The 14851-nt window shown below is 31.3% G+C and overlaps 1 protein-coding gene across 2 annotated transcripts; it reads right to left on the bottom strand.

Annotated features, from left to right (window-relative positions):
• Positions 1–2068: 2068 nt before the first annotated feature.
• Positions 2069–8206, bottom strand: LOC127704948 (very low-density lipoprotein receptor-like). Of its 2 annotated transcripts, XM_052209189.1 has the most exons (4): positions 8112–8206; positions 7157–7288; positions 5755–5871; positions 2069–2182 (listed from the first exon to the last, which is right to left on the bottom strand). In XM_052209189.1, the coding sequence occupies exons 1-4, from the start codon at positions 8203–8205 to the stop codon at positions 2169–2171; spliced, it is 357 nt and encodes a 118-aa protein (XP_052065149.1). In that variant the 5' UTR covers position 8206; the 3' UTR covers positions 2069–2168. The 2 variants fall into 2 exon arrangements, with proteins under 2 accessions (XP_052065149.1, XP_052065148.1); XM_052209188.1 differs by lacking the exon at positions 2069–2182 and having other exon boundaries at positions 5555–5871.
• Between the last annotated feature and the right edge of the window lie 6645 nt (positions 8207–14851).

The following is a 14851-nucleotide window of genomic DNA, read 5'->3' as shown; positions in this document are numbered from 1 at the left end:
TTTAAAGAGTCAATCATATCTTCACATTTCCAGTAAGTGTATCTAGCATACTTTCCTTTTGCGTTACAGAAAAAGGCTTTAAACGAGTTACAGCAAATAAATTTGTAATGAGATTTTTCAAAAGACCATTTAATTAAATATGAAAACTTTTTCTTGATAAGATTGTGTGGAAGTGTAGTATAGAGAGTAGAAAAATCATAACTGTCAACAGAATTAAAAGGACCATCAAAAGCATGTATTTTATCTAAAACCTGTAAAGAATTTTTAACACTCCAAAAATAATTAACACCAATATTTTCATATGCTTTATTACAAAAGTTGATAACAAGTTCTTTGATAGTAGTAAGGGAGGTAGTTAGAAGCACTGATAGATTGGTAGTAGAACACTTACTAGTTGCGGAGATGAAACGAAGTTTAAATGTTTTTTTGTGTAATTTAGGTAACCAGTACAATGTAGGAACTTTCAAATGTTCGGAAGAGGCTTTAAGCTGGATAGTGGCAATGATATGCTTGTTAACAATTTGACTCTCTGTGGAGCGTACGGACCAGAATGTAGATGAATTTGTAATTTCGTTTTGGAGAACTTCCGTATAGTATATGCGTCACACCACCACTACATTGTTTGCTGCTTTGTCTGCCGGTACGAACACTAACCGCTTTGCGAGTACTAGGAGTTTATTTTTTATTTTAGAAATGGGAATATCATGGACCCTATTACTAATTTCAGAATTGTTTTCAAAATGAGATATACGAATATTAACAGTATTCATAATTTTATTCAAATAACTGTCTAGAGATTTTTTATCAGATTTTTCACGTTTACAACAATTTTTACAGTAGACAGACAGAGCGTCTTTAATGACCTGACGACACTGTTTCCAATCTATTTTAGATGGAGGACGATATTTCGGTCCTTTCTTAAGAAAAGTTATGACCTCACGGTCTTCGACGATGTTGAGGTATCCTGTAAGGACATGACCATAAGGAACATATCTAAAACTAGATGTTTCACTGTCTCAAGTGGAAGGAACATTATTTTCTATATTGACGTCTGATGTAACTGACGTATAATTAAAAATGAAACTTCTGCTGGTTTTTTTTTATAAGAATACGAAATAATAGGTGGTTCTATATTATCAAAATATGGAGGTATTTGGCTTTGAATGGTAGAGTCATTGAATATACTAGATAAGTTAATAAAATCAATACCTCTATTTATATATTTTAATTTAAGAAAATGCCGTTTATGATTTTCAGGTTTATCGATACTAGGAAATAGCCTATGATGACAAAAGGCTGTAATAATACGGGTGTATTCATACATTGGGCAAAAAAAAAGAAATTTGATCACACTCCAGAAAAATAGCATATAATTTACTTATTGGTATTTGACCCAGTTTGCATAATACTGGATGTCTGCTATTATTTTCTAGCATATTTACCTTTCTCATTAGAGAAGAAGGCTTTAAATGAGTTGCAGCAAATATATTTGCATTCAGATTTACCAAACGACCATTTAATTAAATAGTCAAATTTTTGTTTGATAAGATTGTGTGGAAATGTAGTGTAAAGAGTAGAAAATCAAAACTGTCAACAGAATCAAAAAGACCATCAAAAGCACGTAATTTATCGAAAACATCCAAAGAATTTTTTACTCTCCAAAAATAGTTAATTCCACTATTATAGTTTTTTGTACAGATTTCTGGTGGAAATATTGCTAATATTAATAGCATCTAAACCTTTATTGGCGAATTCTACCTTAACATATTACGTTTTTCCTCATTTTTGGATGTAGTTAATACGGGCTTCAATAGTCTATGGTTAGCAATTTCCATGATTATTGCAACAAATCTATACAAAACAGAATTAGAATCAATAACGGAAGTATTTTGGGCCTCTTGAAATAGTAAATAAAGTTTAGATAATGGAATGAAGTATAATTTAGTTCTGATATGGTGAATTCCTAAAGGTTTTTGAACAGACGTTGACACTTTGAATCTGGTTATAAAGAACAGCTACAAAATGTAAGGTCATCTACTAAGTTTACATACATACATATACTTACTACAGTTATGTTCATCGCTTCTATCACCACAATCATCTTCACCATCGCATAACCATTTTGATGTCAAACATTTGCCGTTAGAACATCTTATTTCATCTTTAGCTCATGTTGGATTATCTGGTATATAATTACAAGCATGATTTTAACAATATGTATTTTCTCAATAAAATGGACATTCTAACCTAATGCTTTTTTTATTTTCTGAGAGAAATTTAAAACCCTGACTTGCTTGCTCCGCCATTTGCAGTTCATTCAAAATTCAAAATTCTGACCTAATTACAATGTATTTCATCAAATAAAACTATTCAACTGGTCAAAAATCTTACAACTTACAATTTTAATTTCATTCAACTTCATGGCTGTTATAAACAAGTTTCTTAAATTCTTTCAATTTTGTAGAGAGTTATTTGAATTATTATTGCTAAAGATTCAAACTAAGTTTTCATACTATTTTTCCTCTAAAAATTCAGTTTGAACATCAGTTTGAATTAAAACATGTTATTTTCAGTAAAATAAATGTGAAATTACAATATGGTATGATAATTTTCATGTAAGATAATTTGACATATATTCCTAATATTGATTGGACTGTCTTATCTCCATATAACACTTCATGAAAACATATGTTAGCTAAAAGTATATAGATATAAGAAGATGTGGTATGAGTGCTAATGAGACAACTCTCCATCCAAGTCAAAATTTATAAAAGTAAACCATTATAGGTCAAAGTGCGGTCTTCAACAGGGAGCCTTGGCTCACTCCGAACAGCAAGCTATAAAGGGCTCCAAAAATTACTAATGTAAAACCATTCAAACGGGAAAACCAACGGTCTAATCTATATAAAAAACGAGAAACGAGAAACACTTCTGAACCACATCAACAAACGACAACTACTGTACATCAGATTCCTGACTTAGGACAGGTGCAAACAATTGCAGAGGGTTTAAACGTTTTAATGGTACCAAACCTTCACCCTTATCTGAAACAATAGTGTAACATCACAACATATAAATACACACTATAAAATATCAACTGAAATGGCTTAACTCAATCAAAGGACATATTAACACCAGTAAACATACACTGAACAATTAAATGCCTTGTTATCGAGTATTTTATATTTCAATCTAATGACAGCTTTGAAGTATATATAGACGAAACATTATTTAGAAGAAATCTAAAACGTAAACTGACCATAGTTTTGGCAATTTAAAGAATATTCAAATACAGATGTGAAAGAAATTGGCTAAGTAAGATAGCATGGAGTTTCTTAAATATAGATGAATTGTTTTAATAAATAATAGTTGATAATCATCAAATTTCACTGGATAATATACTAAGTTGTATGCATATCATTAACTGCATGACAGATACCACTAACTACACTCGAAGTACTCGATGTTTTTGCAAATAATTCTATATAAATATAAATAAGAAGATATGGTATGAGTTCCAATAAGACAATTCTCCTTCCAAGTCACAATGTATAAAAAGTTAACAATGATAGGTTTTTAGTACGGCCTTCAACACGCAGCCTTGGCTCACAGCGAACAGCATGCGATAAAGGGCCAGTGTAAAATAATTCAAACAGGAAACCAACGGTCTAATCTATATTAAAACGAGAAACGAAAAACACTTATGAACCACACCAACAAACGACTACCACTAAACAACAGGCTCCTGACTTAGGACAGGTGCATAAAAATCAACGAATTAAAACGTTCTAACAGGCGCCAACCTTCTCTCTAAATCGAGACAATAGTGTAACATTACAACAAAAATAGACATACTATAAAATATCAATTGAAATACTTAACTCGATTAAAAAGACATTTAAACAGAATTAGCCCCAAGCATAACTTGTATTAGTAGGCCTACATTGACAGTATATAGTACTTTTAATATTACTGTTTATAAATATATATTGCCAAAACATTTGCATAAATAAAAGTTTTGCTAAAAGATGCATATTGGTTTATTTTGTGACCAGGCTATTTACATGTCCATTATTTTGCATTAAAATTATATGGTAGAGGTGCCCAGGTATTCAAAGTGTTAGCACTAGTTGAATTAACGGAATGTCATCTGTCACACATTGATTGACTATTGGCATGTTACTAGTAAATGATTTGACTATTGGCATGTTACTAGTAAATGATTTGGCTATTGGCGTTTTTTTTTGTATATGTTCAATCTGGATATAAATAGTTAAAATAAATTTTAAAACTTAGACAGCGCTGAAAATTGAAAATTCTGGAGGATAGTTTTATGATATTGAATTGGTTGAATGTCATCTTTAACAAATTCATATAAAGAGACATAATTTAAATTTTAGTTTCAAGTCTGTTGTGATGAATTTTATTTCTAACTATTTGAATCTACTTGAATGTGTTTATCGTGAATGAAATACATTAAAGTTCATCATCAAAGTTGTTGTTAAAATAGTGAACTTCCACTTAAATGTAGTTATGTTAAGTGGGCATATGGCTGGACAGAAATAAGATAAGAAAGTCAGGTGGTGGGACAAGACGATTTATATTTTCCCACAAAACGCATAAAGTCCCCTTGTGATATAGCCTGTTTGTGCTGAGGCGGTGTCTTGAAACACCAATCAATCATTAATTCCAGAGCTTTAAACAAAATATGTTTCTGGTTATAATCTAAAATAAGGATATCAAGAGGCAAATATTAGCTATAAAAAAACAAAAAAACAAAGATACCACTTTTACCAAAGCAAAAAGGTCACCAGAAAAACAGTAACTACTTAATATTGTGTCATCACTTAAAATTATTCATTCGTATATGGCACAAGATAACACTTTTTTACACGTTTAACATTCTTAAAACGAAAACAAAAGTTAGAATTATTTCTTGTTCGTTTGTTTGTTTGGAAAGGACTACCAAGCATAAGTAATTTGTTTGAATTTCGGCATTAATTAAAGAGCACGGTCATTTTGCATTTCAATATGACTCCAGAACGAGAATAAATTAGACTTCGAAAAGCATTTATAACGATATATATAGAAATAGCATATTTCTGTGTATACTTGTGTTACCCTTACTTCAAGTATTTATAGAATAAATAATCGAAGAATTCAAATAGAGAAAAAATATTCAACGAGTGACCGAACAACACATTATTTGACGAATGCGCGAAGCGCATGATATAATCATCAGTGTTGTTCTGTCACGAGTTGAATATTTTTCGATATTTGAATTCTTTGATGAGTTATTCTTTTATTACATTTGCAAATGGCTTTTTTTCTGAAATTAAAGAAGAAAATGTAAGGAACTATATCTTTTTCTAACCATTCACAATTTGTTTTGCTCCGATGTCATGACAACGGCTTTTGTTGTATGACGTCAGAGGAATGAAATAACCACGTTTATTTCAAATGTGAAATTATCGGTTTTTATTTCACTGTTACCTTTATTTCTCTGTTACCTTCTGTGCTTTTAGACAGTTACTTGCATTATTTAAAATACCTATTGTTAAAGTTTGTCCTTTTAATTTACACATATTAAGGTAAGTGCGACATGTAACTATTTGAAACAAAAATACTACATGAGGAATTTACATTGCCACCTGATAAAGAATCATTATCAAAGTTCAATATTTAACAATGCCATTAGTATATTTCTTGAATTTCTATTCTATAATCGCAGTCTGTCCATGATTCGGAAATTACCATTGCACTCTAGTTCATCCGTGCCGTCATAACAGTCTTTTTCTCCGTCACATTTCCATTTTATAAGAATACACTGGCCAGATTTGCACTTGAATTCACCAGAAGGACAGGTCTTCCCTAAAACCAATCAAACGTATTTATAACAAACATTTTTATCCAGATTTGAAAACTTGTATTGGTATCGGTTGTCGCCAAATTTGATTGAAATCTGTTTTAGACATTTTAAAAATAAAAGAACTGTTGATTGACATGATGTACTAATATTCAGTACAAATGAATCATCAAATTTCCTTTTTAGGTTTTAAAATCAAAGTCTGGTATTTTTTATACACTAATATAAATATTCTGTTCATGAAAATCGATCATTGATCTGGGTGGGTATAAAATTAATATGCAGAAACCTACTGGCATTCCATTGCAATGAGCCGAATTGTTTCACCAATTGATCACTCTATAAACTGTTTCTGGTATGCCGATTTTCTGATAGAGAAACTTATGATAAGTACAAAAAGGGAAAGAAAAGATGGATAAATGTGAAAAGAAGTTATCGCCATGTTCATTTATTCATCGTCAGGTTTTTTTCTTATAGAAACATGTTAGATTCATATCAATGAAGGTGAGCTATCAATTTGTAAGCCATCTCCAACATACTGTTGTAAGCTAGACTTATACGTCTATGTAAGTACTAATTTAAACCCTTTTCAATGATATGTAAAAATTGAATAACAATATTTAGATACATGTATGATGGGTAAATTAATGCAAAACTTCAATTTAAAACAGAGATTTTACTTTAAGTTAACAGAAATTTAACGTTATAAAAATGGGTATAAAAATGTGAATACATACAAATTAAGGCAACAGCAGTTTACCGATGTTTAAATCTTGTAAATCGATTTGGATGAAACAAATCAAATTATAAATCATCGCAAGTTTGCTGATTATGTTCATGGTCTCACATCCTTTTTGTCGTTAGAATTCCTGTTGACAGTTGTTGTTCTGCCAAAGTTTGCTAACAATCATAATACGTCAAAAATAAAGTAGTGCTTATAATGTAATTTTGAAATTACTGGAGCAGTCCTTTAATTTGATAGACAAAATAGGTGTTAAATGCTTTTGATTTTTGAATTTTTGGTGTTTTAACGCCACTTTTAAGCACCGCTTTTGGGCGATTTCGTGGCGGCCAGTTTTTATTGGTGGAGATAGCCGGAGTGACCGGAGAAAACCATCGACCTTCGATAGGAAAACTGACAATCCTAGTCAATTAAGATTGGAGTCGAGTGCACCTGCACTGGCTAGTGATTTCAGTAGTAACTAGGTGTTAAATGTAGAAAGAACCCATTATAATGAGAGAAGTAAATGCTACATCCTTCTTGACATTTAATCTTTTTTGTTTACATACCAGTGCAATTTTGTTCGTCAGACTGATCACCATAACCACAGTCACTGTCGTCACCATCACATCTCCAATTAATTGCTATACATCTTCCAGTTTTTTTACATTTGAACTTGTTGTTTGCGGAACAATCTGTATCTGAAAATGTAATTTCTTATTTCATATTGTTTGATGTTGTCGTTATACAGTGTACTATCCCTTAAATTTGAGTTCCTCGTCATACAGTGTATGGTTTATTGAATTTGATTTCATCGACAAGCAGTGTATGTTTTTTTGCATTTGATTTCCTCGTCATGCAGTGTATCGTCCCTTAAATATGATTTCCCCGTCATGCAGTGTTTGGTGCCCTGCATTTGATTTTTTTAGGACCCCTTTTATAATATATTGTTTGACAACTTATGTCTGTTCTAAATAGCTGCATTAAAACTTGTTGGTAATATCAAAAGTCGTTGAAATAAGAAGTGAAGTTAAGATTAATGCTAGATTCCTTTCGTTCTTAATGAGAATCTCTTGTCGGCAAGAAGAGGAGCCTATTAGGTTCCCCATATGAATGCCGATTGATTGTTAAAAAACACACCATCTAAACGTAACAAATATGTTGTCAACAAAGACAGTTTTTTTTAACAAAATAACATGAGTTTTTTTTAAAAGAAAAACATTTATCCGCTTCACAATTTAAGTAATTTAAGTAAACAACGCTGAAAACGATATTTATTTTACATCGATATTTTTTATATATCTTTAATAATTTCACTTATTAAATGTACTAAAAATGTAAAAAAAATACAACAAAAGATATATCAACATATCTGATATGAATTAATACGAATCTAATTGTCATCGCCTTGAAGATCAACACCCTTTCTTTTCCACTACTGAATGTATCCGTTAAAACCAAATGTTTCTTCAACGGAATATCAATAGTATCAATAACAATTAGATGCATGCATGGTTGTCTTACCACTAGCTGATGAGCTGACATTTGAAATGATATCTGCTAACGACACCGAATTAACTGTGATGAGAAAAACAATCAAGATAGACGTTGAACACATTTTGAACATAAATGACAAAAGCTGAAAGCCTATATATTCACATCACATATGGAGGTATAGTTGGGGTTTCTGCTAAGGATACTATAATTAAACAAAATCTAAACAAACATGAAATTTTAATGAAACAGTTAATGTGTAATTGTTCATATTTTATTTCTTTCGGAAAAGTATATTTTTTCAAGGTAAATCTACCAACAAAAATGGCTTTAATTTCGTTCTCCTGTGTTTAATATAAAACATTCATAAATGTATCAATAGAGGTTGCATACAATTGACACATCACCATCTAAAGTGTTATTTACGTCAAAAATAATTGTCAATTTTTAATTTGAAATTTCCGCTTTATACAAGTTTGGGTATGATAGTTTACGCTAATTATATTAACTATATTTGACCTTAAACCAATTTTACTAAATTTAAATTGTGAGAGAATTTAAATATCTCACATGTATATTTTGAAATTATATCTTATCATCGTTAGATTATAACGGACTAGTCATCCATGGAAATGGATAAAAAAACCATTATAACGGATAAGTAGTCCGTGGGAATTGATTAGCAATTCGTTATAACGGATAAGTAATCCGTGGGAACGGATTAAAAAAAATATATAGCATGTCCCTTCCCGGGCTCCGTATGTATGTATCATTGAATTTGAAAAGTTCACAAAAACTCCTTTCGAAGTTTTGAAATAGTTCTGTTATATTTCCTAAAATTTGTTCCGTTGTAGTAGTCATGCCATCCTAATTCACCATTTGTGGACTTTTTTATTGAACGTCGCCCTAAAATATACTATTCTCGTATCAACAACACCACGGGAGCTACTTCGAATTTTCTTTTGGGGGAGGGGGGTTATTGCTCAAAGTTATGTGATCTGTGTAGTGTTTTGTGGTCTTGTCTTTTCATTGTTTTCTTTAATGCAATGGTACTGTATGTTTTGTTCAATCATAGTGTTTATTGCCTCTTTGGTATCATATTCCTTCTTCTGTAACACTTCACTAAAACACCCTGATTAAAACGTAATTAACGACAACAATTTGTTTCCCCACCAATTGCATAAATGACCTTATACAAACATCTTCATTCGTATTGTTGTACAGTTTATCAATACGCAAAATCCCAGAACACACCAAATATGTGCAAAATCCAAGAAAGAAACCAAGTATGTAAAAGTTTCAAAGTCAATGAACCATGATCAGGGGTGGGGCTATATAATCTCCATGGAAACGATACTTGCAAATGCCAATAAATTTGCATACCAAATATCAATGACTTAACATTAGCAGTTGATCTTAAACTGATCTAATCACAAACTAATACATGTAAACTACTCAAAAGTTTCAAAGTAAATAGACCATGACTGAGGGGGCGGGGCCAAATATTCTCCATGGAAATGAGATGTGCTAATGCTTATACAACTGAACACCAATTAACATTGGCCTACCATTAATGGTTCCCTTTGAACTAACCTAATCACAAACTAATACATGTAAACTTAGCAAAATTTTCAAAACTCAATAGACCATGACTAAGGGGGCGGTGACAAATAATCTCCATAGAAATGAGATATGCCAATGCTTATACAACTGCATACCAAATATCATTGACCTACCACTAGTGGTTCCCCATAAATTGACCTAATCACAAACTAATACATGTTAACTATGAAAAGTTTCAAAGTCAATAGACCTTGACTGAGGGGGCGGGGCCAAATAATTTCAATGGTAATGAGATGTGCCAATGCTAATACAACTGCATACCAAATATCATTGACCTACCACTAGTGGTTCACCATGAACTAGACCTGATCACAAACTAGTACATTGTTGACGCCGCCGCCGCCGCCGCCGCCGCCGCCGCCGTAAACAGCATACCTATGTCTCGCTTTTTGACTCCGTCAAGGCGAGACAATTAAAATCGTTTTTAGTACTTTTTCTCGTTTGTTGATTCCTCACGAGAAAGAGGTACAGAAACAATGTAGGAATTGAAAATGAAAAAAAAGTCTAAGTACAATTACCAATATTAATAATGGATTAAAGTTAGTTGTGAGGAATCGTGTTATATATATAAATCCAACCGATTTGAACTGAAGATAAAAAGATGCAATATACGATAGAAAAATTACATACATTCTTTTCATACACTCGATATCCTCACATATCCAGTATTTCTGTTGAAACCATTTTCAATATCTATTTCTGTATATATGAAATGAAAAAAAATTAATATACATGTAATGTTTTTCTTTTTTTTAATATGAACAAGTATTTTCTATAAAATGCTACGTGGACTATTTTGTACTGCATGCAACATTTTAACGAATGTGACCTACCGAATTAGACTATTTACCGGATTTGTAATAACATGAGCAACACGACGGGTGCCACATGTGGAGCAGGATCTGCTTATCCTTCCGGAGCAACTTAGATCACCCCCAGTTTTTGGTGGGGTTCGTGTTGCTTAGTCTTTAGTTTTCTATGTTCTGTCATCTGTACTATTATTTGTCTGTTTGTCTTTATATTTTTGGCCATGGCGTTGTCAGTTTGTTTTCGATCTATGAGTTTGACTGTCCCTCTGGTATCTTTCGTCCTTCTTTTATAAATTTATTAATTTAAAATTGAAATTGTCCTTGTCAATCTGTGACATATAACTAAAACGGTGGTGGCAAAACGGTCCAGGATCCCAGAAAAAAAATTTTAAGTGGCGAAGAGCCTTGGTCAACACCTTTGAAATGAGCTAGATCTGGTTCGGAACTTTGCTATTGGGACATGGCGAAGTGTAACGAATGTGTGGTTGGTATGAAAAATACGCTAAAGGCAAAAATACACGTGCATGTATCTATGACGTATATAGAATCAACCAATCAGCATACAAGATCTTGTAATCACGTGGAAGCAATTAGATAGAAATATTTGACTGATAAAATACACATACTTATCTATCACACAGTGCAGGATCTGTTTTAACGCTTCAACATAGGAAGTAAAGGACTGTTTTGTAATGTGTTTGTAAAAAAAACAGTAATAATCATCTCTCAAATAGAGATTGATAATACAAGTTATTCTCAAATAGAATAACAACATATAATAATCTCTCAAATAGAGACTGTTATTAATAGAATAGCAAAAATAAAGTAATCTCTCAAATAGAGACTGCTTTATAACAAAATTGTTCTTAAATAGAATAACAAAAAAAGATTTTAATCTCTCTAATAGAGTATTAAAAGCAATGAGCAAACGTTTTACATACAAAAGACATAAAAATCTAAAAGAGTATTTAACGAATTCAAAGAAGAAATATTATATAAACAGACGAAATCAAACAAAAGATAAACATGTAACGCATAATAAACCAATTGAAGAGCTTAAATAAAAAGAGGAAAAAAAAACAAAAACAACAGAATGAAGAAAAAAGATAAAAAACGATTGTATAAACAGGTGTCGTATCCCCATAAGAGAAATCAAATAGGAACTATTCTACATATTACAAGAAAGGAAACATAAAGGCTAGGGATACCTGATGAGGATAGGCCTAGGTCTACATGACTATAACCGAAACACCTTTTTTAGTATAAGAAACCCAGACCTGATCTGGATTTCTATTCTAAAAATACACACACAATAATTATACTACAAACATGCAAGTGTGAATTTCAAGAAAAATATGAAAATAAATGCAGAAGAATGATTTCCATAACCAGAAATATTATTCATACACTGAGTTTACCAGCTCTAAATTACTCTAAAAGTATGCACATAGAAAATGGAATTAATCACGAAGGATTATAATAAGATATACTGGATTGGTCCTGGACCCGATTGATTTTAATAACTTTGATAATGATTCTTTATCAGGTGGCACTTTACATTAACTAAGATTTTTGTTTCAAACAGTTTCATATCGTACTAACCTTTACATGATTATATTAACTCTAAACTCATTATATCGCCATATATTGTATTTTATGTTGGTGTTTGATAGTATCTAATATGTTTTAACAACTTTTCAAGAAAAGGAACAAATTAAAGCTTAGAATATGCTTTTTACATTTGTCTTTTCTAAATCACTTCAAATTAGTATACTCAACATGTTTATTTTACTAATTTTTATCATTTGGTAAACTCAAAATAAGAAAAGTACATAGATGTTGTCTTGGATGAAAATTAACAGTTTTGATCGTTTCATCAAAGTTCCAGCAAGTATATCTAGCAAATGTATCTTTTTCATCACAAAATAATGCTTTATTTGAGCTGCAGCAAATAATATGCAATCAGATTTTTCTTCAAAGCACCAATTACTTTAATAAGAAAACTTCTATTAAATACGATCGTATAGAAATGCATTGCGGATAGTGGAAAAGTCATGACTGTCAACTAAATTGAAAGAACATAAAAAAGCACGTAAAACAACCAAATAGTTTTTAACACTCAAATTCTCTAAACATATAACAAAAGTTAACAACAAATACTTTAAATAATGCAAGGAACTGTCTTAAAGCACAGAAGGTAACAGAGAGACGAAAGATACCACAGGGACTTCAAACTCATAAGTCGAAAATAAACTGACACTGCCATGGCAAATCTGAAGATTATTGGATAAATATTTACAATAAATAGCCATTCTTAAAAAAATCGTCCAAAAATGACAAAACCGCTCTAAAATCAAAATATTTCTTGATGAATCAATTTTTGTATACACCAAAAAAAAGCGAGTTTATTGTTTATAGGTCAAGGACATTTTTTTTTATCAATTTAAAATGCAGTGTCTATTTTTCAGAAAGCAGCTATCCATTGGAGGTTTTTACAGTTGCCCAAACCACCGCAAAATGATAATAGGCATCAATATGTTTTTTTTATGTTAAGTTAAACACATTGACTGAGTCAGGAAGAAATAATTTCGTCATACTTTAAGAAAGGGTAATACAAGTACACACATAAATATGCTAATTCTATATAGTAAGAAGTCTAACTTGTTTACGTTTTGGAGTCATTTTGAAATGTAAAATGACCTCGCTTCTTAATTGATGCCGAAATTCAAACAAATAACTTGTGCTTGATCGTCCTTTCCAAAATACCAACGAACATGAAATAATTCGTCTTTTGTTTTGCTTTTAAAAATGTTAAACGTGTAAAGATGTTAAATCTTATTCCATATCCGAATGAATACTGCTTGTACTATGCGCTTTTAGTTCGGTATTTTTGTTATTTTACTTTTCAAATCACAAATCCTATGTAGGTATATATGATGACACATTATTAAGTAGTTATTTTATTTCTGGAACTTCGCAATATTCTGGATTTAACACCATCCTAAAACACCTGAGATTAATCCCGGCGGTTAGGTAGTGTTCGCTTTGACATTTCGGTGTAGTGTGTTGTGGACTCACTGTTGATTGACTGTTCAATCTTTTGCTTTGATAAATGTGGTATCTTTGTTTATTTGTTTTATGGGTTACGATTTGCCTCGCGATACCCTTTTTTTCAACCAAAGAATATTTTTCTTTAAAGCACAGTGATAAATGATTGATTGATGTTCCAAGATGCCGCCTCAGCACAAACAGGCTATATAGCGGTTACAGTGATTGATGAAATCACAAGGGGACTTAATGTGTTTTGCGGGAAAATAGAAATCATCTTGTCCCTACGCCTGACTTTCTTATTTCTGTCCAGTCATATGTCGACTAAATATTACTACATTAAAGTGAAAGTTCACTATTTTAACAGCATCTTTGATGATGTACTTTAAAGGATTTCATTCAAGATAAAAGATAAACAAATTCAAGTAGAGTTAAATAATAAGAAATAAAATTCATCACAACAGACAGATTGTCCCCTTATTTCACATACCTATCTTTATTGAGACACTACTTGCGGTAATGAAATAAAAAGAACAAATTATAGGATGCAATGCATTTTATCTGAAAAATAGACTGTTTTACTTATGTTTTGAATACAGTTTTACTGGGATTCAATTCTTATCTGATTTTTGGAAAAGATGAAATTTCAAGTTAACAAAATGTGCAAAGCAATTTAGTTTTCGATACTTTTGTAAGTAGAAAAATAACACCGTGATGTAATGTAGAGAGTCTTAACCCTCAAAAATATATTCGCAAAAAGAAATTGGTTAAGATGATATACAACCAATTCAATATCATAAAACAATCCTCCAGAATATTCCATTTTCACAGCTGTCTAAGTTTTATTTCAATGTAACTATTTATATATCCTGATTGTACAAAAATGCATAAAAATTCAACATGCCAATAGCCATATCGTTTAACATGCCAATAGTCGATCAATGTGTGACAGATGACATTCCGTAATTCCCCCTAATGCTAACACTTTGAATACATTAGCACCTCTACCATATAATTTTAATGCAAAATAATGGACATGTAAATAGCCTGTTCTCAAATCAACCCACATATGCATATTTTGGCAAACATTTCATTTGTAAAAATGATTTGGCAAATGTATTTATAAACAGTAATATCAAAAGTACTATGTTTTGTCAAAGTAGGCATACTGTTACAAGTTAATTGGTTGGAATTAGGGTTTGACACCTACACAAAAATTTTCGTCTTTACTGAAGCAATTAGCTAAATTGTTTTACCAGTTGATGAGTTTGTAGAGGTGAATACATACTG

The sequence above is a fragment of the Mytilus californianus genome, unplaced genomic scaffold (assembly GCF_021869535.1).
Source record: "Mytilus californianus isolate M0D057914Y unplaced genomic scaffold, xbMytCali1.0.p SCAF_6, whole genome shotgun sequence".
Lineage (NCBI taxonomy): Eukaryota > Metazoa > Mollusca > Bivalvia > Mytilida > Mytilidae > Mytilus > Mytilus californianus.
The sequence above is the reverse complement of the archived record's forward strand: the minus strand, read 5'-3'. Positions and strand labels throughout refer to the sequence as shown.

Excerpts from the sequence above, each read along its gene's own strand:
- LOC127704948 (XM_052209188.1), bottom strand. The coding sequence starts at position 8,205 with ATGTGTTCAACGTCTATCTTGATTGTTTTTCTCATCACAGTTAATTCG. Across the intron at positions 7,289-8,111 it reads TGTCAGCTCATCAGCTAGTG|ATACAGATTGTTCCGCAAAC; the intron begins GTAAGACAACCA and ends TTACATTTTCAG. Across the intron at positions 5,872-7,156 it reads TGACGAACAAAATTGCACTG|GGAAGACCTGTCCTTCTGGT; the intron begins GTATGTAAACAA and ends GATTGGTTTTAG.